The sequence below is a fragment of the Helianthus annuus genome, chromosome 12 (genome assembly GCF_002127325.2).
Source record: "Helianthus annuus cultivar XRQ/B chromosome 12, HanXRQr2.0-SUNRISE, whole genome shotgun sequence".
NCBI lineage: Eukaryota > Viridiplantae > Streptophyta > Magnoliopsida > Asterales > Asteraceae > Helianthus > Helianthus annuus.
Genome location: NC_035444.2, coordinates 162,328,161 through 162,349,935, shown reverse-complemented (window position 1 = coordinate 162,349,935; position 21,775 = coordinate 162,328,161). Strand labels below are relative to the sequence as shown.

The 21,775-nt window shown below is 34.9% G+C and overlaps 1 protein-coding gene and 1 long non-coding RNA gene across 34 annotated transcripts; both read left to right on the top strand.

Annotated features, from left to right (window-relative positions):
- Positions 1 to 272: 272 nt before the first annotated feature.
- On the top strand, positions 273 to 14,619 carry LOC110896111. Of its 33 annotated transcripts, none has more exons than XR_004875255.1 (31): positions 280 to 438; positions 515 to 658; positions 722 to 796; positions 913 to 998; positions 1,104 to 1,260; positions 1,517 to 1,609; positions 2,520 to 2,641; positions 2,737 to 2,806; positions 2,897 to 3,098; positions 3,185 to 3,317; positions 3,474 to 3,638; positions 3,713 to 3,778; positions 3,907 to 3,956; positions 4,467 to 4,572; positions 4,872 to 5,044; positions 5,130 to 5,232; positions 6,464 to 6,570; positions 6,804 to 6,886; positions 6,973 to 7,192; positions 7,296 to 7,324; positions 7,468 to 7,527; positions 7,700 to 7,783; positions 7,915 to 7,968; positions 9,938 to 9,985; positions 10,795 to 10,942; positions 11,177 to 11,275; positions 11,368 to 11,494; positions 11,715 to 11,790; positions 11,903 to 12,068; positions 13,752 to 13,857; positions 14,211 to 14,619. It is a non-coding gene; the product is annotated as an uncharacterized LOC110896111 (long non-coding RNA). The 33 variants fall into 33 exon arrangements; XR_004875253.1 differs by having other exon boundaries at positions 13,662 to 13,857; XR_004875239.1 differs by having other exon boundaries at positions 279 to 438; positions 11,903 to 13,857.
- A 3,438-nt stretch (positions 14,620 to 18,057) lies between these two features.
- Positions 18,058 to 19,352, top strand: LOC110897184. Its single transcript, XM_035981098.1, has 3 exons — positions 18,058 to 18,724; positions 18,815 to 19,103; positions 19,191 to 19,352. The coding sequence occupies exons 1-3, from the start codon at positions 18,237 to 18,239 to the stop codon at positions 19,218 to 19,220; spliced, it is 807 nt and encodes a 268-aa protein (XP_035836991.1). The 5' UTR covers positions 18,058 to 18,236; the 3' UTR covers positions 19,221 to 19,352.
- The last annotated feature ends 2,423 nt before the right edge of the window (positions 19,353 to 21,775 follow it).

Below are 21,775 nucleotides of genomic sequence, written 5' to 3'. Positions count from 1 at the left end.
AAAACAAGTGCCAACATATCACGAATAAGAAAATTAACTTAAGTACTATACAATATATCACGGGACGACTGATAAATTAACGGTAAACAAGTATCCTATTGTAAATCGTCACTCCCGCTGCATCGCGCGGGTAAATGGCTAGTATATAATATACATATCCAAAGGAGGTCATTAAAATTTCCTTAAAGCACCTCTAAAGCATGATGTACAAGTCTTTTAAGCACCAGAAAACTTTACTTTCCACTTATACCCTTTTCCCTAAACTAAACATGCGGACACACGACACAAACTAGGGTTTTTCTCATCTCACATTTCCTCTCATCCTCTGCTCTCTCTCTCTCTCTCTCTACGGTGATTGCAGCGACTTCATCAGGCCTCTCTCTCGGATCTCGCCAGATCTCTCACCAGATCTGTGAGGATTTCACCAGATCGATGAAGGTATCCTCGGTTTCTCTCTCTCTCTCTCAAATTCATCAACAATGCTGAAACAAGGGTACTGTACAATCGATTTTAGGGTTTGCCATTTCAACCATCTCCCTGCTTCTCTCTCAAAAAAGATCTAGGGTTTCTCTAGGCGGAGCCGAGCCACTGGCTCACTGCGACCTCGCCGGCGGTTTGATCCTTCCATGGAACCAAATAGTCCGAGCCGTGTAGGCTGGTATTGTGTTCTTACCCTTTTCTCTCTTTTCGTTTTTATTGAACTGATTTCGTTTTTGTACAGCTCATATCACCAAATCCGGTTTCAGTGGCACTCTTTTCGTTTTTGGGAGTGAAGAACAAGCAGATCCGGTATCCTGTATGTTCGTAGACCTCATATCACCCCTATATGTATTTGGTATTTTGTAGATCTAGGGTTTTTTTGTATTTTTCAGATCCGTAAAATGATGATTTGGGAATTAAAAATCAATGCAGAACTTGATTTACCGGGTTGCTTTGAACTTTTACATGTGTGGACCTCTGATGGCGTTGTGTTCAAGTACGGCTCTAAGCCTATTCAGGTATGGACCTGTAACGTATTTGATTAAACGTTATTACTCTTGATTCGTGTCAGTGTTAGGTACTGGAATTATGCCTGATATCGTGTTATTACTCTTGCAAATCAGAACTTTCTATACAGATTGATGATGTGTTGTCTTATATGATATGTTTGAGGAAGAACTGATCAGCCTGCAGCCCTACATCAACTTCAAAATGTGATTCAACATCAACATCAGATGGTATTTTGGCTCGCAATAAAAAGATGAACTTTATGTCTTCTAGGTAATATACACACAAAACCCTAATCTTTTTTCATATTTTGCATACTGTTCTGTGTGTTTTTATAGCAAGTTTTGCATAAAGAATCATACACAGTTAGATTTTAAGTTCAGGGATCAAGTGTTATACCCAACGATCTGTGTGTTTTTATAGCAAGTCTTAATTTCTATGTAGGCATCATCATCTTCAAATGGATCAAGTGTTATACCCAACGATCTTCTATTAATCACTACCATTAACCACATTTTCTGTTATGTAGGATGGCTCTTATTCGAGGGGTCCAGTTGACATACCTGTTGGAGAAGTTAATGATTCCAACTACTTTTTATCCCCAACGTTCAAGTTTGAGCAAGTAAGTTCTTTTTGGTGGTTTCCTTTTGCAGGATATATTACGAATCTTATTGTTTATCTTTCATGTTATGCATAGTGGTGTGAATATGTAGGGTTGCTTAAGTTCTGGTTTTGACTAAAAAAGAAAACCAAACCAAACCAAATTGTATCTGGATTTAAATTGTATTCAATTTAGGGATCTTAATATGGTTGGGATCCGAAACCGAATTTCATCATTTGTTTTTGGTTTGATTTTCGAATTAAAGGTTTCCAAACAAAACCAAACTGAACACTGGTATATATATATATAGCTATACTATATATAATATACATATCCAAAGGACTTTGTAGTCTACGAGCCCTAACTTTTTAACTTTTTTACTGTTTTTCTGATGGAAACCGAGAATGGAGGTTGAGAGGCTTTACGACGTCGTTTCCGGTGCTCAGAAATCTGTTTATTGGCTTATGTTTTTGGTAAATCTGCACTATGTTATGAATGTTATTGTTTAGGTTTACGAGATCTGTGTTATTGTGATGTTCTGGTGTTAGTTTAAGTTGTTTCTGTGCGTTTTATAGTTTTAAGTTGTTATGTGAATTAGAGGAACTATTGTTATGGTTATATAGTTTTTATTTTGATTTGATGAGTAATGATGTTTTGGTAAGTATATCTAGATTGATTTAACGCGTTTTGTTGAGGAATTTTTTGCTGCTGCTGGAGTTATTTTATGATCTTATTCTGTTGCTGTGAAATTTGTTATTATTGATGTTCACATTATGAATCTAAAGTTCTTTGTTGATTTTGAATGTATTTGGAATAACTATGTTGGGAGGGAGTTATTATTTTGAAGCTTTAATAGTTTGTATTATATCATGGTGTTTTGTTACATTTTACTCTTTTATTTATTAAATTCGTATCCATGTTTGTATCGTAGGTACCATGTCTCTCTTTTTGCCACTTGGAAACAAAGGGGAATGCATTTCTCAGTTGCTTCTGGTTCTTAGCAAAATGAATTTGGTTTTCAGTTATGTGCCTGAATTTTATTTAGAAACTCTGGTACGCCATTAAACCCTCATAATATAAACTTTCACTTTTTTGCGTTACCCAAAAATATTTTGAGGTTATTAAACCCTCTTGATCTTGCTTTGCAGGTTGATTGTTTTCATGTTTTGCGAAAGAGTGATCCTCCTTTTGTTTATAAAACAAGGACTTGGTTCATTTGTACGTTCCTCTTTTTCAATGTTTGTAAGTTTATAACTACGGATATAAACTATTTATGTATAAACTAATGTTTTCGATGTTTTTATTCAGGTTACTTTTGTGGTTACCCATTTCAGCGACCCGAGAATATCAAGCACAGAACTAAGAGATCTACTTCTGCAATCAATTTCTGTATTAGTTCAGTACAAAGAGTTTTTGGCTGCTTTTGAGAGCAACCGAGCAGCAACTCGTAGCCTCCCAACATCACTTTTATCAGTCTTTGATAAACGATCATGGATTCCTGTAACGATTTGTAAGTAAACTAAGTTTTTTAGATTAAATTTGTCTAACAATTATTTTAAAAATCTTATTTTTCTTTGTTTTTTTAATTATTTATAGGAGTTGTGGCTGCAAGTTTTGTATCGGGTTACAAGTTGTTGGATTCGGCTCAAGAAGGTGGCGACCCATGTTTGCCGGTTGCATGGTCATGGTTGGAGTGTAATTCAGATCGTGAACCGAAGATTATATCGGTGTATGTTTCTTGACTTTATTTATCTTGATGTTAACTCCAATGTAGAAAATAAAAAGCAAGACTGGTGTGATTTACACGAACGTGAAAACGTTGTTATATTTCTCCATCGCAATGATTGCTCGCAAGGTTGGCTCTGCTGATTCCAATAACTTGCAGCCGGTTGGTGCAATCACTCCATGTAATTTCTCCATCGCAATGATTGCTCGCAAGGTTGGCCCTGCTCTTGCCTGTGGCTGTACTGTGGTCATAAAGCCCTCTGAGCTCACACCATTGACCGCCTTAGCAGCAGCTGAGCTGGCCCTTCAATCTGGAATTCCGCCTGTAAACCCACTTCCACCATAACTTTTTTTTATCACTCATCACGTAATGTCTAATTACATTTTTGTCCTCTGAAGGGTGTCTTGAATGTGGTCATGGGATATCCTCCTAGCATTGGTGATTCTCTACTATAGAGCACACAGGTTTGTTTTTATTAGATAGTTTACATTAGTTACGGTTTATTGTAATTCGTTTTAAAGATATTTTAACAAATGAAACAATCATCTGTTTGTTTATCTCCTCAAGCGATGCTATTTTTTATGTCTAACAGGATGGCAATATGGTTAGATCGTTGATAGCTGATATCCGTAATTAATCCAAGTAGGTATTGAGGCTGGTGCTAGATTATTTATTATGGAAGAAATATTGAGGTCTATCCTTATCTAAAAATAATTGTCCAAAACTATTAGTTTGATATGTTGATATCAAGTAGATTAAACATATGGATATAGTTTTTTCCAAACTGTAACACATGTGTGTTTAGTCCTTTTCACTCAAAGATGTTAAAAAGTTCATTTGACTCCAAGTGAAATGACCATTATACCCTTAAAACAATTCGACGCACTGGCCTACTTTCTTGAATTTTTGTTTTACCTTTTCATTTTTGTTCATATGACATGTGTTAATAAATTATCATAAGTGGATTGAAATGGCCACCTTTAAAAATATAAGAAAGCTGCATGTTCTGACCTTGAGAAAATAAGAAAGCTTAAGAAAGGGGCTAAATTTCTCGAGGCATCTTTTAGAGCCAAGGCTGATTTAATTTTTTTTCTTCGAACAGATGCAACGTTTTGAAAACATTTGATTCTGATTTTTGTTTTTTTTTTCCAGGTATCATTTAGGAGCGGATTTGTTAAGCTCAGGTTCGGTAGTTGGGGAATCGTTATTGAAAGATCTTTGGCAACATCAAGATGCCATTTTGTGTTGTTCTCTAAAGGTATAACAAGAGATCATTTTTTTTTCTATGTACACAAAAATATATAATTTCATTTTTTTTAAAGGAAATTATATAATTTCAATTAACATCTTAATTTTTTGAGTAAAGATTTAAAAAGATTTTATGCATTGAAAATATACAAATGAGGGTATTAACCAATAAGATTAGGAGTGAGAAATTATAGAGTGAGAAGTAATACACTGACCAGTTATATAGAGAAGCAGTTTACAGCCGTCAACTTTTACTGCTGCACGCAAATGGTATTTTTACTACTAACGAGACTTAACTTTTAAATGCAGCCGTAAAGCAATCACCAGTCAGAGAGCTTGCTTTTTGCATGCAGCTGTAAATGAATAATAACTATTCAGAGTTGTGAGTTGTCTGACATGGAGCATGCTTGGAAGTCTATAAATTCAACATCAAGCTCAACACTCTACAAGCACTCAACTGAGATGATTTAAACCTTCAAATTGTAAGTTTTATCTCAGTTGAACTAAATATTACATCAATTAAACCTTCAAAACATCAACCTAACAACTATTATACTTCGATTTCAGAATATCAATACTCCTTTCATCTGGGTCTTGCGTTGTTTCTCGGCTCTTCACATCAAGGTCTTACATTTTTTGTCGGCTTTTTACATCTCTCTCTTGCATTGTTGTAAGTTTTCTCACATTTATTGGCTTTGTATTGTTTTAGTTTACATGTGTATTGTTCTGTCGGCTTTTTACATTTCGCTGTGTTTTTCTGTATAAATGCTCTGTGGCTTTGTATTGTTTTAGTTTACATGTGTTGTAAAATAAATGTGTATTGTTCAGCCGTAGCTTTTTGCATCTGTATAAATGCTTAGTAACCTGTATTGTTTCAGTTTACATGTGTTGTAAAATAAATGTTCAGTTGACTTTATTTTTATGTTGAAGGATAAATGTTCATCATACTTTATTTTTTTTTATTGTTTGACTTAAATTAAGATAGGATAAATGTTCAGCTGTTGCTTTTTGCATCTGTATAAATGCTCCTGCTCTTCAGTAAGATATATGTTTGGTTTGTTTTTCATCGACTTAAATTAAGATACGATAAACGTCCAAATTCTGTCAATATTTCAACTTCTTTAACAACGTTACATACCAGTCATAATAATTTGTTAATTATTGCAATGAAGTGTTTTTAATAAAGTTAAATATATTTACTAAGGACGTTAAAATGGTAATTTTGTAAGTATGGTGGGTTTGAGATTTTATATTATAGATAAGGAGTATCAAACTGTATACACAGTGCCATTAAACACATATAAGCCCCACCTTCACAAGGTTAAGTGAGTTGGCTACTTTTCACAACACTTTCACCACCTTTGACTTCTTTTTGTCCCAAAAAATAATAACACTTTTCTTTTAACTTCTCACCATTATCCTCCAATTGAGAGACAACGCAATACTATACTCATAAAGTACGATCCTCCATTCACATATTCCTATTCCGGTCCAGTTAGTTTTTCGACTAAAATAGTGATTTGATCAAAATATAAATAGAGTTATTGTGCGAAATGTGTGAATTATAATTGAGTTTAATTTGACATCAAACTTTCTAAAAATCCTTCATTACCCACTACATCCTCTAAATAACTTTGTTTATAAATTGAGTTTCAATTGTATGTTTCAGAAAATTGATCTTTTTTTATATTTAACCAAACTATTTTTATTTTCTTTAAAAATGATGTTTATATCCAATCAATGCGATGGAAGATTTGGGGATTTAGGGTTCCGTTGTTTTTGCCATTCCGGGAGGACTTTATATCTTATTTTTGTTTGATTATGATTATTCATGTCTTAGATGTAGCTTAAGAAGTCAATGTCCAGAAGTTACGTTGATGTTCTGTATTTATTGGGTGCAGGAATATTGTAGGTTATGTGGTGAATCGGATCCGATCCGAAAACTGGGACAAAATGCCATAGCTGCCGCCTCCATCATGATGGCTAGGGTTCTGATGAGTTGAATCTGGTATGATGTTCACTCCTAAGATCTAATCAATATTATTAATCTGCATGTTGTTAATTTCAATCTTTGTTGAACTTTTATTAAAGTGGAAATTGAAAATTTTATTGTTAATTTATTTGTTGCTGCTCGATTTAAATAGCATTTATTAATACCAGATAGTTTTTGTGAGAAAGTAACTTTCGTATCCTCAAGGTTGAAGATATATTGCTTTAATATTTGTGTCTTTTGCTTTGCAGGTGAAGCATATCCGCAAGTCACATGCCATCTGTTTTCGCATAGCCATTGCTTCTGCATTTGCTCCACATAATTCATCTGTTAGGTAATCCTATGATAAATTTCACATTTACTTTTACAGTTTTACCTGCTCTCAAATTCTGATTTTTTTTTTGTTTTGTATCTGCATAGGGAGGGACGATACGGGATCCCTAGAACAGGCCCTTGTTGTGCTGGTACATGGTATGGGTCCAAATTAGGAGCTTATAAGTAATGGCGCTGTTGATGTGTGTATCTTAAGTCTACCTTGCTAAATCGTGTGAGATCGGGCTGCGAGACCAGGAACAATGTGCTTCTTGCTGTTCCGGCACTTGTCTATTCTATCAATAACTACTTGAAGTTCATCATGCAGGTAGCTTGTTCTATAATCAATAGCCTTATATCCGATAACATAACTTTATTTTCTTTTATACAATATCTGATTATAATTTTTTTGTTGCTCCATTTTAATCCAGCAACTGTAAAGATGCTGAGCAATCTAAAGGTAATTTTTGTTAGCATAGCCCCATATTCTTGTTTATCACTTGTTTTTGAGTTGTTAATGGGTTGTGCTATCATGATTTATAGCAAATTATATGATTTATGCAGTTCTTTTTGAATTTGATACAAATTAATTGAAGACTACAGGTTCTGGTTATTGCAGTTTTGCTAAAGATAATAATGAAACGTCAATTTTCCATTATTCAGGTTTGTTAAGAGACTCTAAATCTTAATATTTATTTGCATTTTTTTTTTAACATGCTCAGACTCAAAATGTAATCAGATCTTGATATTCTAATAATTATGACATATCAATTGTGGCTATTGATGAAGAAGATGACTAATCTTTTTGTCATTTTTTTTGTGGTTATTGATGAAGATGATGACAAGGAGGTCGACAAAGAAGCATTATGGCAGAGATTGAAGTACTAAGAAAGGAGAGCTCCTGGGATAAATGGCACAAGTGAGTTTCTTTAAATGTATATTCTTTTTTTAAATCAAGGGTCTGGGTGAAATCATTTAGCCCTGTTAAACAACATATTTATTTTAATTATTTACACATGATTATTTACGATCAACTTGTTGAAATTTAAGTTCAGTGGTGAGGGCCCAGATGGAGCAATGAAACAAATACGGAACCTGGATAACGTAAGGATTCCGGTTACCTACCTACTGAAGCACTTCATTTTATGTGTTTTTATCATCAAACTAACCAATAATTGTCAATGGTCAATCACATCGGTCTGTACTCGGCATTTCCGGCACAGCAGATTGTGTGGGGGTGGCTTATTGCTCTGGCTTAGTGACTTGCTGGTGAGGATTTTCTGATCTATGGAGTCACATTTGCTTGCCCAGGCTACCATGCTCACCCCGGCGCTCAAGCGTGACCGCTTGCGGCACCCGTTGCGATGCTCGCGAGCCACCTGGCTGCCAACGTGGCTCACCGCAGCGCTAACGGTTGCCACAACGCAGTCTTATTGTTGTTTGCACCATACACAACTCGATGCTAACCAAGAAGCTGGAATCGACATGCTTGATAATAGTCTGAAGCTAACGTCAATATGAGCCTAGCATGTGTGTTTCTTAGTAGAGTTTTAATAAACAATCACAATTATATTAAAATGTACTAATTTTGGTTTTTTTATTCATGCAATACAAAAAAATTACATATACAAATGAGAACCTTATAGTGACGTAACTAGATAGTTGCAAACCTATGTCGCACTATTGGTACATGGCTTTTGGTTATGGGCTGCTCAACCCCCATTGTCGTTGGGTCCCTATTGCAAGTCTCCACAAGCATGGTTCATAATTTCTTTAGACATTAGCCCTGAGCTCATGTTGGTAGCCAAAAATGTGCTGATTTGCTATAGGTTTTTGGTGCCACCATGTAGTATTTCTTAATACCTTTTTTTATAAATTCTATATCTTTTCTTTTATATTTGACAAAAAGAACTTAAAACGAGTGTGAAGGTTATCGCCGTCATCGCGAGTAGTCGATTTGTGAGAACCAAACTGATTAAAACGAATAACCGAACAAGTTAAAGTAATAACCAGTTAAAACAAAAATAAGAAAGTAACAGATAGTTAGTAATTCGAAACTGTTAACTGATCTCCCAATTTTCATAATGCAAATGTCATAGACCATTCTAACCTGAATCTATTATTGTCATAGCTCATTCTGACCCAAACCCATATTTATCACTCTATTTGGATCTGAAGCAAAATAACATTTATTTAAATGACTGGTCATGAACCAAACCCATTATAACCCAACCCGCTAAACCCATTTTGCCAGGTATATTCGCAACCAAACTCTCAAAGGCTTAATGGAATGAAATCTAAGGGGGTGTTTGTTATTTTAATATAAGCTTTTAGCGTTTTGAGGGTGTTTGGGATCCAAATGACTATTTGATTATATGTGATCAATCCACTGTTCATGGACCGGTGAAATGAAATGTAAGGGGGGTGTTCGTTATTTTAATATAAGCTTTTAGCGTTTTGAGGGTGTTCAGGATCCAAAATGACTATTTGATTATATGTGATCAAAAAAATCATCATCAACTCCACATTTTTCTAATACATGTAAAATATACTATTTCCTACTAATATTCCTTGTTAACAGTTTAAGCTTGATCTTGTGGATCCTGAAAGCAAGCCAGAAAGGCTACCCTGTTGATGTTAATCATTGATGTTTCTAACCATGGTATCACATTACTTTAGAGAAGTGATGGATAGCTTAATGAAGTCTTGCTGAATCAAAGTGTTAAGGGTTATTTTTTGTTTGTATTGGGTTACATTTAGGGGCTGTTTGGTAGCCTCTGAATGGTCATTAAGAGGCTACCTCTTAATGGAACCATTAAAAATTTTACCAATGAGAAGGTAGAAGAATGTGACATGTGATGATTCACCATTCAGAGGTTACCTCTTAACTATTCAGACTTGAGGTTACCTCTTATTCAGTCAGAGCTTTTAAACCATTAAGAGGTAGCATCTGAATGGTCATTAAAAGGCTACCAAACAGCCCCTTAGAATGGTTTTTAATAATGCATTTGTTCTAATAATTTCAATATGGGCTGAGTATGAGTACTCACATGTATGGGGCCCGTTTGTTTAGCTGTATTGGAGATTTGGGCTTAACTTGGGGACAAATGACATATCTAAGGTATGTTTGTTATTTTTTTTATTGTTATTAGTTTTAGAATCCGAAATGTGATTTTCCTAGAGTAACCAGATGTAGTTTGATTTCAAACTTATTCTGATTTTCTTTAAAATTCAAAGAAAGAAAGTCCTAACATTCTATTACGTTGATATTTACCCGAGAGGATTGATAAACTAACAGAATCGAGTATGTTTCCCGCCCCGTACGTAGCCCTAACTAACCATCCTAAGTGATATGTTTCCCGCCGCATCGCGCGGGTAAACAGCTAGTATATATATATATATATATATATATATATACTATATTAATAAGCATATCCAAAGGACTTCTTAAGGTCATTTAAATTTCCTTAAAACACCTTTAAAGCATGATGTACAAGTCTTTTAAGCACCATAAAACATCACTTTCCACTTATACCCTTACTTCACTCAAGCCTTTTAAATACAATACAACACTTGGACCATTCATTTTGAAAACTTTGTCCATTGTGAAAGATAATCAGGGGGAGAGAAAACACAAATCAAAGATGAATCCGACCGCCCCTTTCCTTTTCGTTTTCTCTCTCTCTCTCTCTCTCTCTCTCTCTCTCTTACTCAAAGATTAAGATTTTAGATCTGGATCTGTTCACCGTAAGCTATTGTTCCCGAGGATCTGGACACCTTCCCTAAGATGGTTGAAGATGGATCCCTAGCCGTCGCATCTGGTGAAGACGGTGGTGATTTCAACTATCTGTCATCTTATGCTTCAATTTCTCTTATGCTTCAATTTCTCTTTTGTTGGTTTATCATTGATCATCCCATTTCTTTCTTCAGAACACAGAAGAGAGAGAGATAGAAAGAGATATCTGGAGTTAGAGAGAGAAAAGAGGAGCTACAAGAGGAGAGAGAGAGAACGGTGATGGCAGCTGTTAGGGTTCCGGCCGTGAAACCGACTTTTCATTTTTCTGGTCTGGTGAATCAGGTAAAAGTCTATACCTATATTTGATTTTCTTAGTAAATCAATATCAATTAAGTCTTGATCCTTAACTTTTTGTGTCATTTATCTGACGAAGCTAGGGTTTAGGCCACTTTAACATTTTTTATTTTATAAAAACTTGTCATTTTCTGTGTTTTCATGGCGAATTTTGTTATTATGTTAATGTTTGTTCTCAGTTGTATTTAAATTTTGATGAACTTATGATGTGGTTGTGTTTAGGAGAGCAAATTCTTGAAGTATTTAGGATTTATGTGGAACACATTATCATGGGTTATGGAAGCTGCTGCTATTATGGCGATTGACATTGCAAATTGAGGAGTAAAAACTAAGAACCCTAATTTAATACATGATTTTATTAAAATTACCATTTTCTCCTCTGTAAAACCTTGATTGAATTCAAAATGTTGTAGGGAAAGCCGCCTGATTGGCAGTCTTTTGTGGGTATTATCACTCTGCTCATAATCAATAACAAAGTTAGTTTCATTGAAGCAAAGAAAGCTGGTAATGTAGCAGCTCGCAAGGCCAGTCTTGCCCCAGGTATCCTATCCTTTGTTCTTCATAATGTAAAAAGTGCGAACATGGTTAAATCGAGGCGATTGCGATTGCTACTAGGGTTCATATGTTCTTTAGGAGAGTTGCTTATATTGTTGATAGCACAAATCAAGCTGGTCACTTTCAAAAACTAAACATGAAAAAGAATCAAACCAATTATTTTGTTTCATTGGTGTATGTTTCGAATCTTGCACACAACAAACAGACATAGAACGCCAGTTCAAGGCGTCATTGATTAATCTGCAGACTGCGGATTAAGGTCACTTGCTGTAGCGTACCAGGTGATCCTTTGATGCTTTTTTCTACACAAACGCTTGCTTTGCTAATTTTCTTTTATGTGTTTTTAGGATTTGATGTTTTTTTGATTTTATTTATATTTTTTTTGTGAAATAGAAAGTTCTAGAGGAGCATTAGGCGAGTCCTGGAGGACCGTGGCAAATCGTTGGGCTAATGCTGCTCTTTGATCTGCCACATCATGACAATGCTGCAACTACATGTTATGTGGTGTTACATCCACAAGTCAAAGGGGCCAGTAATGGGTATCAATTACGACACACAGGTGGATCTTTGAGTAATGTGCTGCTAATAGATGAACTAAATCCTTAGACATAACTTAGACTGTGGGGTATGGGGCGTGGCCCTTGGGGCTTGGGCAAGGTTTAAAAAAACGGAAACGAGTTTCGAGGCGTTTTCCCTTCGCCTCACGAGGCGTAAGCCTTGAGGCGAACCGAGGTGTAAGCCCGAGTCGGAGTTAAAAAATAAATATAAATATTATATATCTTATAAAAATAGTAATAGTAACTAAATTCATCATCAAATTCATCAAAATAATCAAAAACACACATAAAAAAGACATAAATTGCTTGAAATTGACACAAAAACTCAAAAACATCAAAAACATATATCAAAAACCCCTGAGGCGCACCTGACCTCAGCCCCTCTGAGGCGCACATACAGTATACACCCCCTGAGGCGCGCCTCAGAATCGTTTTTCGGCCGTTTCGCCTTGAGGCGCGCCTCGAGGCGCACGCCTCAGCCGTTTTTTAAAACCATGGGCTTGGGTTTGAAGCCGGGCGTGGGGCGGGCTTGAGATCCGATGTGGCGGCCTCCTATTCGCTGTCCACCGCCTTGTCATGGCGGGTGTTTGCAATTTTTTTTTAATAAACTGCCAAGCCACGCCCCCAACCCAAGCCCCGCCATACCCCACGGACACGTCACTCACCGGTGGAAGGGCTCCAACTCCACATGTCAACTCATGCCCCCAACCCAACCCAAGCCCCACCATACCCCACGGTCTTAATGCTCAAATTGTTAGTAGGTTGAGTGGTCACATTTCCCTAAGACTTTCTGTTTTCACCAAGAATTCCTAACCTGCATTGTATACTGAAAAAAAAAAAAAGAATTCAAGCATTTCAATCAGATGGTAACAGAAGAAGATAATCCTCCTTTAATAGAGATTAATGCTCAAATTGTTAGTAGGTTGATGTAACAGAAGAAGATAATCCTCCTTTAATAGAGATTAACGAAGCTTCCATTTTCAAGTAAAGCTTTCAAAATTGTTTTACGCCATCATCTAGAATATGCTATTTCTTTATCAGGCTGTATAATCTAAATTTTCTTTTACCTTCAGGCCTATGTCAGTAAAAGCGCGCATGGGTTGAGTGGTTGAATTGATTCCAAAACGTTTGTTTGATATTGTGTGGTCTTTCGTTTGGTTTACTCATGAACTGCAAAGAAATGGTTGTTTGGTTTACTTACGAACTGATTCCGAAATGGTTGTTTGATATTGTGTTGGCTGCTTCATTTTGGTTTTGTGCCGCTGTTCATTTTGGTTAATTAGCATGGGAATACTTATAGATGTTGATTATTGTGATCACTTTGAAGTTTTTCTTTATTATTACCATTTAATAATGGGTCATTATGATGATTTTAGAATCGAGTTGCCAAAAATATGCCTGGCCAATTGCTGCATTTTGGTCAACGGCTGCATTTTAATTTGATGTTGCTGGTGTTTTTGGTTTATCCTTTATGGTCAATAGCTTAAATGGGTTTTATAAATTATTCAATTTACCTTTTGGATCCATATGCGAAAAAACAAACCTTTGAACGAAATTCACAAAAGTGAGATGCTATTTATGTGTTGGTGTCACAGAACATGCAAATCCTCTTTCATATGCTGATGCTGTAATTGGTACGTAATTGGTACGTCGGGCACTAATATTAGTTATATTAGACGAGCTAGTGGTGCAACCATTGCTATACAAGAAACAAGAGGTGTTCCTGATGAAATGACTGTTGAGATTAACGGTTCAGCTTCACAAGTTCAGACAGCTCAGCAGTTGATACAGGTATTATATTATTCCATAATTTTATTAGATGTAAAAATGGCCAACCTGGGTATCGGGTCAAAATGCGGTCAACATGGTAATTTTCGATACAGGTTGAAATGGTTGTACCCGAAACACTTTTTCCAATTTTTTTTTTTTTTTTTATATAAATACTTAGTTGTGTGAAGTATGATCACAGAAATTGTATTGTTTCAATGAAAAAGTTGTATTTTTGAATACCATGATTTAGGGGTTATTTTTGCATTTTGACCATTTGACCCATTAGAGATTAATAGTAACCAATTTAATGTGTCGTATACTTCTTTTGGTGGGTAATCAATATTTCCTTTTTTTTGTTTTGTTTGTTGGTTCAGAATTTTGTTGCTGAAGCGGCAACTGCAACTCAGAATTCAACTGCTCAGCCACCTGCCCAAGGAAGCTATAACCCTTACTCGGGTCATGCTCCTGCTTACCCGTCTCAACCACCTCCTGTCGCCCATGCACCGCCACCTGCTGCTGACTATGGTGGATCTGTGTATGGAGGGAATAACGGGTATTAAAGTGTGTGGTGACTGAATAACCTTGTAAAGTTATCTTTATGTTTGGAGGGAGCAAGGGTAATGTTGTAACGAGTAATAGCTAGGTCTTTTGTCGTTTATCTTTTTAGAACTTGAAACGTTGCGGCTTGCTTGGCCTCTCACTTCTCAGTTTATGCAAAATTGTGTTCTGGATGATGTTTTCGGATCTAATTAAGGTTTTACTTCATATCTAGATTTACTATTATACATATATGAGGTTTTGAAACTATGATAATGCTTGTAATATGATGAATACTTGATAACTTTGAAGATCTAAAACTTGAGAAAGAGCAAGACCTGATCAATCGTAAGCCAAATGATAGTTTTCCACCCAGTTACCCAATTTCGTTGGGTGTGTATGGACATGAAAGGAGATTTGTAATGCCTGACTTAAAAAGAAACTGACTCATCGAGCCTCGTGTGAGCTTAGGAGCACCATCACACTGTAAGTGTTTGATGGTGTAGGAAAAGATGTTCTCAACAAAAGATAAAATAACGAAGAATCAATAGCTTGAGAACGATGAGATAGCGGATTCTTGTGAATCTGCTAAAATCATCAATAAATATAATGAAATGGCGGTAACTAAAGCGGAAAGTGGGATGACCGAATCGGGACTCGTGAGAATTTGATGCAAGGGTTGGAAGTGAGTAAAGCTAATAATGTTGTCTAGGTAATATGTGATGAAGTGTCTGGCCTACCAAAGTCTAAATAGACATGCCACAATATGATAATGTAATGGCAAGAGGATGATCTAGCACTAACCGAGTAACAGATGAATTTTCAAAAAAAAAAAAAAAAAAATTAACGAGTCCGAAGGTTTTTAAGGGTAAGGCCTTGTTTGGTGAATCAGAGCCTTTGACCGAATAAGAGGCTCCACTCCTCTGAATTGTCCAGCGACTTCTCAAATATGAATGGTTAAGAGTTGAAATCCTCATTCAGATGTCAAACGAACACCAAAACCTCTGAGCGAATCATAGCCAACCTCTGATTGATTCCATTCAGATGCAAACAAACGAGGCCTAAGTATATGATAAGGTAATGAATCTGCTTAAACAAGCGAGATGGAGTATGGGATCATAAGTCTTGATAAAAATAATCCACCAAATAAATATGACTTAGACCATAAGAATATAGGATCCATGTAAATCGCTATTCCCGCTGCATCGCGCGGGTAAATGGCTAGTATATATATATATATATATATATATATATATATATATATATATATATATATAGGGGGCTGCTAGAATGAGAACCACCTCGAGTTGTAAGAACCGCGAGAACTACACCCCACGGGTGGGCGTTCACCATGATTTTTTTTTTACAACTAGATGTGTGTATTATAAACACAGCCGTAAAAAAAAATTTTAAACGCCGCGGCCGAGGGGGTAGTTTTTTACACCACAAGTTTGGTGTTTTTAATTTTTTTTCTTTTTTCTTTTTTCTTTTTTTTCACCAAATTTGTGGTGTAAAAAACTACCCCCTCGGCCACGGCGTTTAAATTTTTTTTTACGGTTGTGTTTATAATACACACATCTAGTTGTAAAAAAAAAAATCATGGTGAACGCCCACCCGTGGGGTGTAGTTCTCGCGGTTCTTACAACTCGGGGTGGTTTTCATTCTAGCGGCTCCATATATATATATATATATATATATATATATATAGAGTTAAGATCATTTCAGAACTCAATTTTTTTACAGAACTTTCAGAACTAATTACAAACGTTAGATCATTTGATCAATGGTTTGAAATTATAATGGCATTATCGTAATAAATAGAATTTTGAGACACATTTTAATAAATTAAAAAGGGCATATTTGGAAGATTCAAAAAGTCATTTCCTATTTTTTCTCCATGTTTTGCTCTCTATCACCCACAGATGAAAAAATGGGATCGAAAAACATACATATTAATTCTCCGATGAAACTACAATATATATTATTGTCACAGTGTATCTAAATTCTATCTTCGGTAGCAAAATTATTCATGTATTAAAAACGCAATCTCAAAATGGAAGTCTGGTTGTTGAGAAAGTCTACAATATTTTAGTTTTGATTTTTACTTTTCAAAATGAATTGTAGTCTTCCGATTAGTTTTGCTTTTCATTTTCATTCTACGGTACATAGTTTCAGAAAGGATTTCAATTCATTTTGTTTCTTTCATTAAAGTAATTAATTGAGTGGATCTAGTGAATATAGATCTAGTAAGTTATAAATATTAATTTTGAAGTTTTATTTAGAATTTCATTTTTTTTTGGTAGCTATGCATAGAAAAATTATTACATACATGTAATGGTGTGGTTACATATGTGTAAATAGTTCACTTATAGATACATGTAACATTTACATATATGTAAACAGTTAATTTACATATATGTAATAGACGACCAACTTGAAGATGTACGTATATACATGTAACAATTTACATATATGTAATAGACGACCAACTTGAAGATTTACGTGTATTTAAATATACGATAAGTTTAAAAACTTGATAATTGGTATGAAGATTATATATGTAAATCGACACTCACTTTGAAAAATGGAGGATTAATATGAAGTCTTATGTAAATAGATGGTAAACTTAAAAAATATGATTGCTATAAAGATTTTCATGTATGTAAATAGACGTTAGTCTTTGAAGATATTTATGATAAGTTTGAAGATTTACATATGTTAATATACTGTAATTATATAGGACACTTGCACATATATAATTTGGTTAATTATACATGTTAAAAATAAAGAATTACATACAATTGGATGGATCATATGTAAAATGCAAATTACATACATGCAACTGGTCAAATATACAGATGTAAATACATCGATCACATATATGTATATAATAATAGAAAAGAGTTACCCTGATTTACATTTTCCATTAAACGATTTAATAAAAAAATAAAAGATTTGATTAAATTGACTTTTCAAAATAAATTATTAATAATTTGTTATTGTACGTTTGAAACTGAGAAAAATAAGGAGATTTAAAAATGTATGATAACGTGGGATATCATATGTACTTTTTTACCCTTTACTAAAGAATAAAAGAAAATTTAAATAAAATAAATAAAAGAAAAATCAAATAAAATGATTGGCTACAAAAGGTTCTGTAAGTTCTGCAAATAACAAATTTTTTCAAAGTTGGTCTTAAATAGATAAAGTATCCCTTTGTTTCAAAATAGAACAACAAAAATAAATAAACTCTCTCTTTTTTTTTTAAATAGAACAGCAAAATATTTTTGGCTAAATAATAACACAAAAAATATACAATTATTTTGATTATAAAGGAAAGTATTTGGATTTCTATGAAACCAAAGGCAAGTATATAATTTCTAGAAATAAAAAGAGAACTAATAGTTTTGAAATGAAACAAGATCTAAGACCAAGATAAATACAGATAATTGCTTTATATATGGGTGTGTAATTGTTGAAATATATATACACCCAATTCATGTCAAAGATACACGTACTCTCTAAATTTTGCATATATCTCTAGATGGGCTAGCTTCTTTTGGACCAGAACTGGGTTATTGTGCTAAAGCATTGTTTGGGCTTTATATGTATAATAATAATAATAATAATACGTATATTGCTTCAATTTGGTATATGATTGTACAAGGAATGTCTATTCTTTCCTTTCCTTCTCTTCAATCACGTTAACCGTTGCTATCTTGGTTGCTGTTATTGAGGGGGAGCACTGATCATTACTTTGTGAGCCTTCTTATTGCTTTACTTTCAGTAGTTTAATCATTCGATTTGTAATTCTTGACAGTAATATTACACATTCTACCTGCAAACAAGTTAAGTTGATCACAATGGCTGATAACAACGCCACCGTAATTGCTTCATCTGACAAATTGGATACCACGCTTGAAAACGCGGTAATTCCTTCCTCTTCAGCAGATGAAGAAGCAGGCAGTGTCATCAAACGCCGCCGCACAGACAATAGCGGTAAATGCAGCACCAAAAATGAACAAGACATGAGTGGCCGAGAAAAAGTTAGTCGTGTCCGTGCTCCTCGTATGGATCGTGACGAATTCTTTCAGCGCTACCCGAACATATCCAAGGGTGTTGGCCATTACTTTCCGTATTGCCATACTCCGATTAGTGCAACTTTCATCGGAGATTGCTTCACCTTTGTTTCTCCAACCAAACTTGACGAGTTGGAAGGGGAGTGGATAAATTACTTCAATGAGGGCTGCCAATGTACTGAACAAGAAATGGCACTCATGCCCAAATACGCTGCGTTATTTAAGCTGTCTCAGGGGGCGTACCAACAGCCTGCGAATTCTGATAACACAAGGTTTGGGTTACATCTTACAGTTTTTTTAACTATGTACTTTGTCAAGTTTTTTTTTTTTTTTTAATAAACACAAGGAATTAATTTCATCAGGAAGCAACGGGTAAAGACAAGGAGCCAATTTGCTTCCAAGTATCCGCTTGTGAACGCGGGTTTCGATGATTTAACGTGTCTACCACGAAATGATGTGAATGTCATCAGGTTAGACTATCTGATGTCTACTGCTGAACACCAGCTCAGGGAGCTCGAAGCTGAACACGCGTCGTTTTACCAAACCCGGTTTCACCATGCTAACAATCTTATCCTACTCATAGATAAACAGACCAGGTTACTTCATATGGGTACAAAGGCATACAGGAAATACCATAAATCTAACACTAAGGTAAATAAATATATATATGTGTGTGTGTGTGAACCTCTCATCAATCATCAATCATCATATATTTAACATGCTGATTAATATTTGCAGGCTGTCAAGAGGAATGAATCGTCTTGCTGAGGAAAGCTTTGAGGTTTATGAAGAGATAATTCGTTATTTTAAATGGCTTGAATTGGATTAATTAATTTAGTTTGTTTTTACGTTGTAAACCTCTTCTCTTTCTATGATTTCCGCTTTGCTTAAGTGAATGCTTCTTGGTATTGTGGTATTTGGGAATTTGGTGTTCTTTTGCTTTGCTTTTGCAAATTCACAACTTGTATTGTACCATTCGTCTCGGGATAGTAAGCCATGGGGCGGTGGCGGTGGTGGCAGTGGGGCGGCACTAGTGGTGGAGGTGAGACGGGAGGGGGGGGGGGTGTGGGGGGTGAGACGGTGGTGTTGGGTGTTTAGAGGTGGCAGTAGTGCGATGGTGGTGGCAACGGTGGGGATGATGGTGGGGCAGTGGTGGTCAGTGGTGGATCCAGGATTTTTTTCCTGGGGGTGCGGATATTTTTTTAAAGATTTTAGACCCCTAGCTATATAAAAAAAATCGGTTCATAGCGGGTTGCATCGGGTCGGGTCGGGTCATGTAAAACAAGTAAACACAAACAAACAAAGTTTCATAGCAGGTCGAATCAGATCGATCGGGTCGGGTCCATTTCAATTTTCAAACAATTAAACCTTAGTTCCTAACAATCAGATCGGGCCGGGGCCATTTGAATTTCAAGCCCTAGTAATTGTTATTTACCAACCAACAATCATATAATCAACAAAAAATACATAAAAACATATAAAATTTTAAACCTTTTTAACAAATATATATATCTGTTTCTATTGAAAAAACCCAATAAAACATCAAAACAAATCGAATTACCTATTTAAGTTCAATTTTTGAATTTCATCTTTTCAAACCCTATACTAGAATCATATAATCAATAAGAAATTAAGAAACAACAAACCCATACTATAAGGACTAGAACAACCCCAAATAACCTCAAAACATATAAAAGTTTAAACTTTTTTAACCCATCCTAAAATCCTATTATCTCATGACTCTTGAACAAAATCGCATAATATCAAAATAAAAAAAATAAACAAAACAAAACAAAACTTGTACCTGTCAGGGGCGGCCTCAATTAACCAGTTTGCAGCCGGAATTTTGTAGTCGCCGGCCGGAATTATGCTGGTGAGGCAGAGGGAGGGCGGGAGTCGCTGGCAAGTGGCAGCGATTTGGGTTTTTTTTTTTTTTTTTAATTATGTGGACTGATTTTGTTTAACAAAACTAGTAGTTGGGTTGGGCTTGAATGAGTTTTAAGTTATTGGGGTTGATGGATTGAATTTAAGTTTTATTAAAGAGGTCAGTTGGCTAACTTGTTTACATAATTTGATCGGGTTACAATCGTGTTCACAATTTTTTTTATATAAATTCCTAATATTTTTTTCTAAGGCGTGCAGACGAAAATATCCAAGGGTTGCGGTCGGAATTTTTCAAGGGATGCGGTCGGGATTTTTCGCGAAAAATACCACTAAATTTTTCTTTTCAAGGGGTGCGGCCGCCCACCCACCCCATAAGGTGAGTCCGCCACTGGTGGTGGGGATGGTGGTTGTGCGCTGGTGTTTAGAGAGAGAGAGAAGAGTGTGTAACGATGAGAGAGAAAGTGTGTAGGTGTGTGTTTTTTGTTAGATACTACTTTCTAGTCCCGTGACTTACACGGTTGAATGATAAGATTGGTTGTATTCGAAGAACATAATAATTACAAAATTTGAATTATTCTTGATATTGCACATGTTAAAAATAAGTTTTCACATAAACACATATTACCCTAACATGAACTATCCATACCAAGTTAAACAGAATATAACATTACTCACTATTAATGACGCATTTAAGCAAATACCTTATATTTATTTGTTACTTTAGTAATAGGGTCAATTGCATATTTCCCCTTATAAAACTCTTTAATTGCATATTTACCCAGCCCAAAATTATTATTGCATATATCCCATTCCTTAACTAATAAAATTGCATATTTACCCATTTTGATTTGTTTTATTAAAAAAAAATCATATAATGACTCTTTTACCCTCAATTTCACTAAAATTTTAAAAATTGTATAATTAATCCATTTTGCATTGTTACTGTTTTACCCTCATAATTTTTTTGTTTTTATTTTGCTAGTTAGATTTTTTTTTTTTTTTTTTTGCATCGTTACTAAGTGTATGTGAGCTATAGATTGAAACGTTAAGAGATTATATTTTGAAAGGAAAACTTTTGATAATCATTTATACTGGAACTATCGTGTATCAATTTGTTTTCTTTTCTCATCAGATTGGAATGTCATTTTCATATAAAACTCATCATATGGAGACAAAATAATCAGTTCTAATATTTAAAAGTTTATTACGTTCTATCATCATATAGTAGAAGATTGTAAATCACATTAAAAATAAATATTGTATATGATAAAAACTTTGATAAATAAATACAGTTTCAAAATAAAAACAAAAAAAAAAAAATTGAAACGATGCAAAATTGAAAAAAAAAAAAGGAACTAACTAGCAAAACAAAAACCAAAAAAATTATGAACAAAATTCAAAAACTAGTAAAAAATGGGTAATTATACAATTTTTTAAAT

What these genes read in the sequence shown, in the direction of transcription:
- LOC110897184 (XM_035981098.1), top strand. Translation starts at nt 18,237, where the DNA reads ATGGCTGATAACAACGCCACCGTAATTGCTTCATCTGACAAATTGGAT. An exon ending in GCGAATTCTGATAACACAAG is followed by an intron (nt 18,725 to 18,814) that starts GTTTGGGTTACA and finishes TAATTTCATCAG; the next exon opens with GAAGCAACGGGTAAAGACAA. An exon ending in ACCATAAATCTAACACTAAG is followed by an intron (nt 19,104 to 19,190) that starts GTAAATAAATAT and finishes TAATATTTGCAG; the next exon opens with GCTGTCAAGAGGAATGAATC.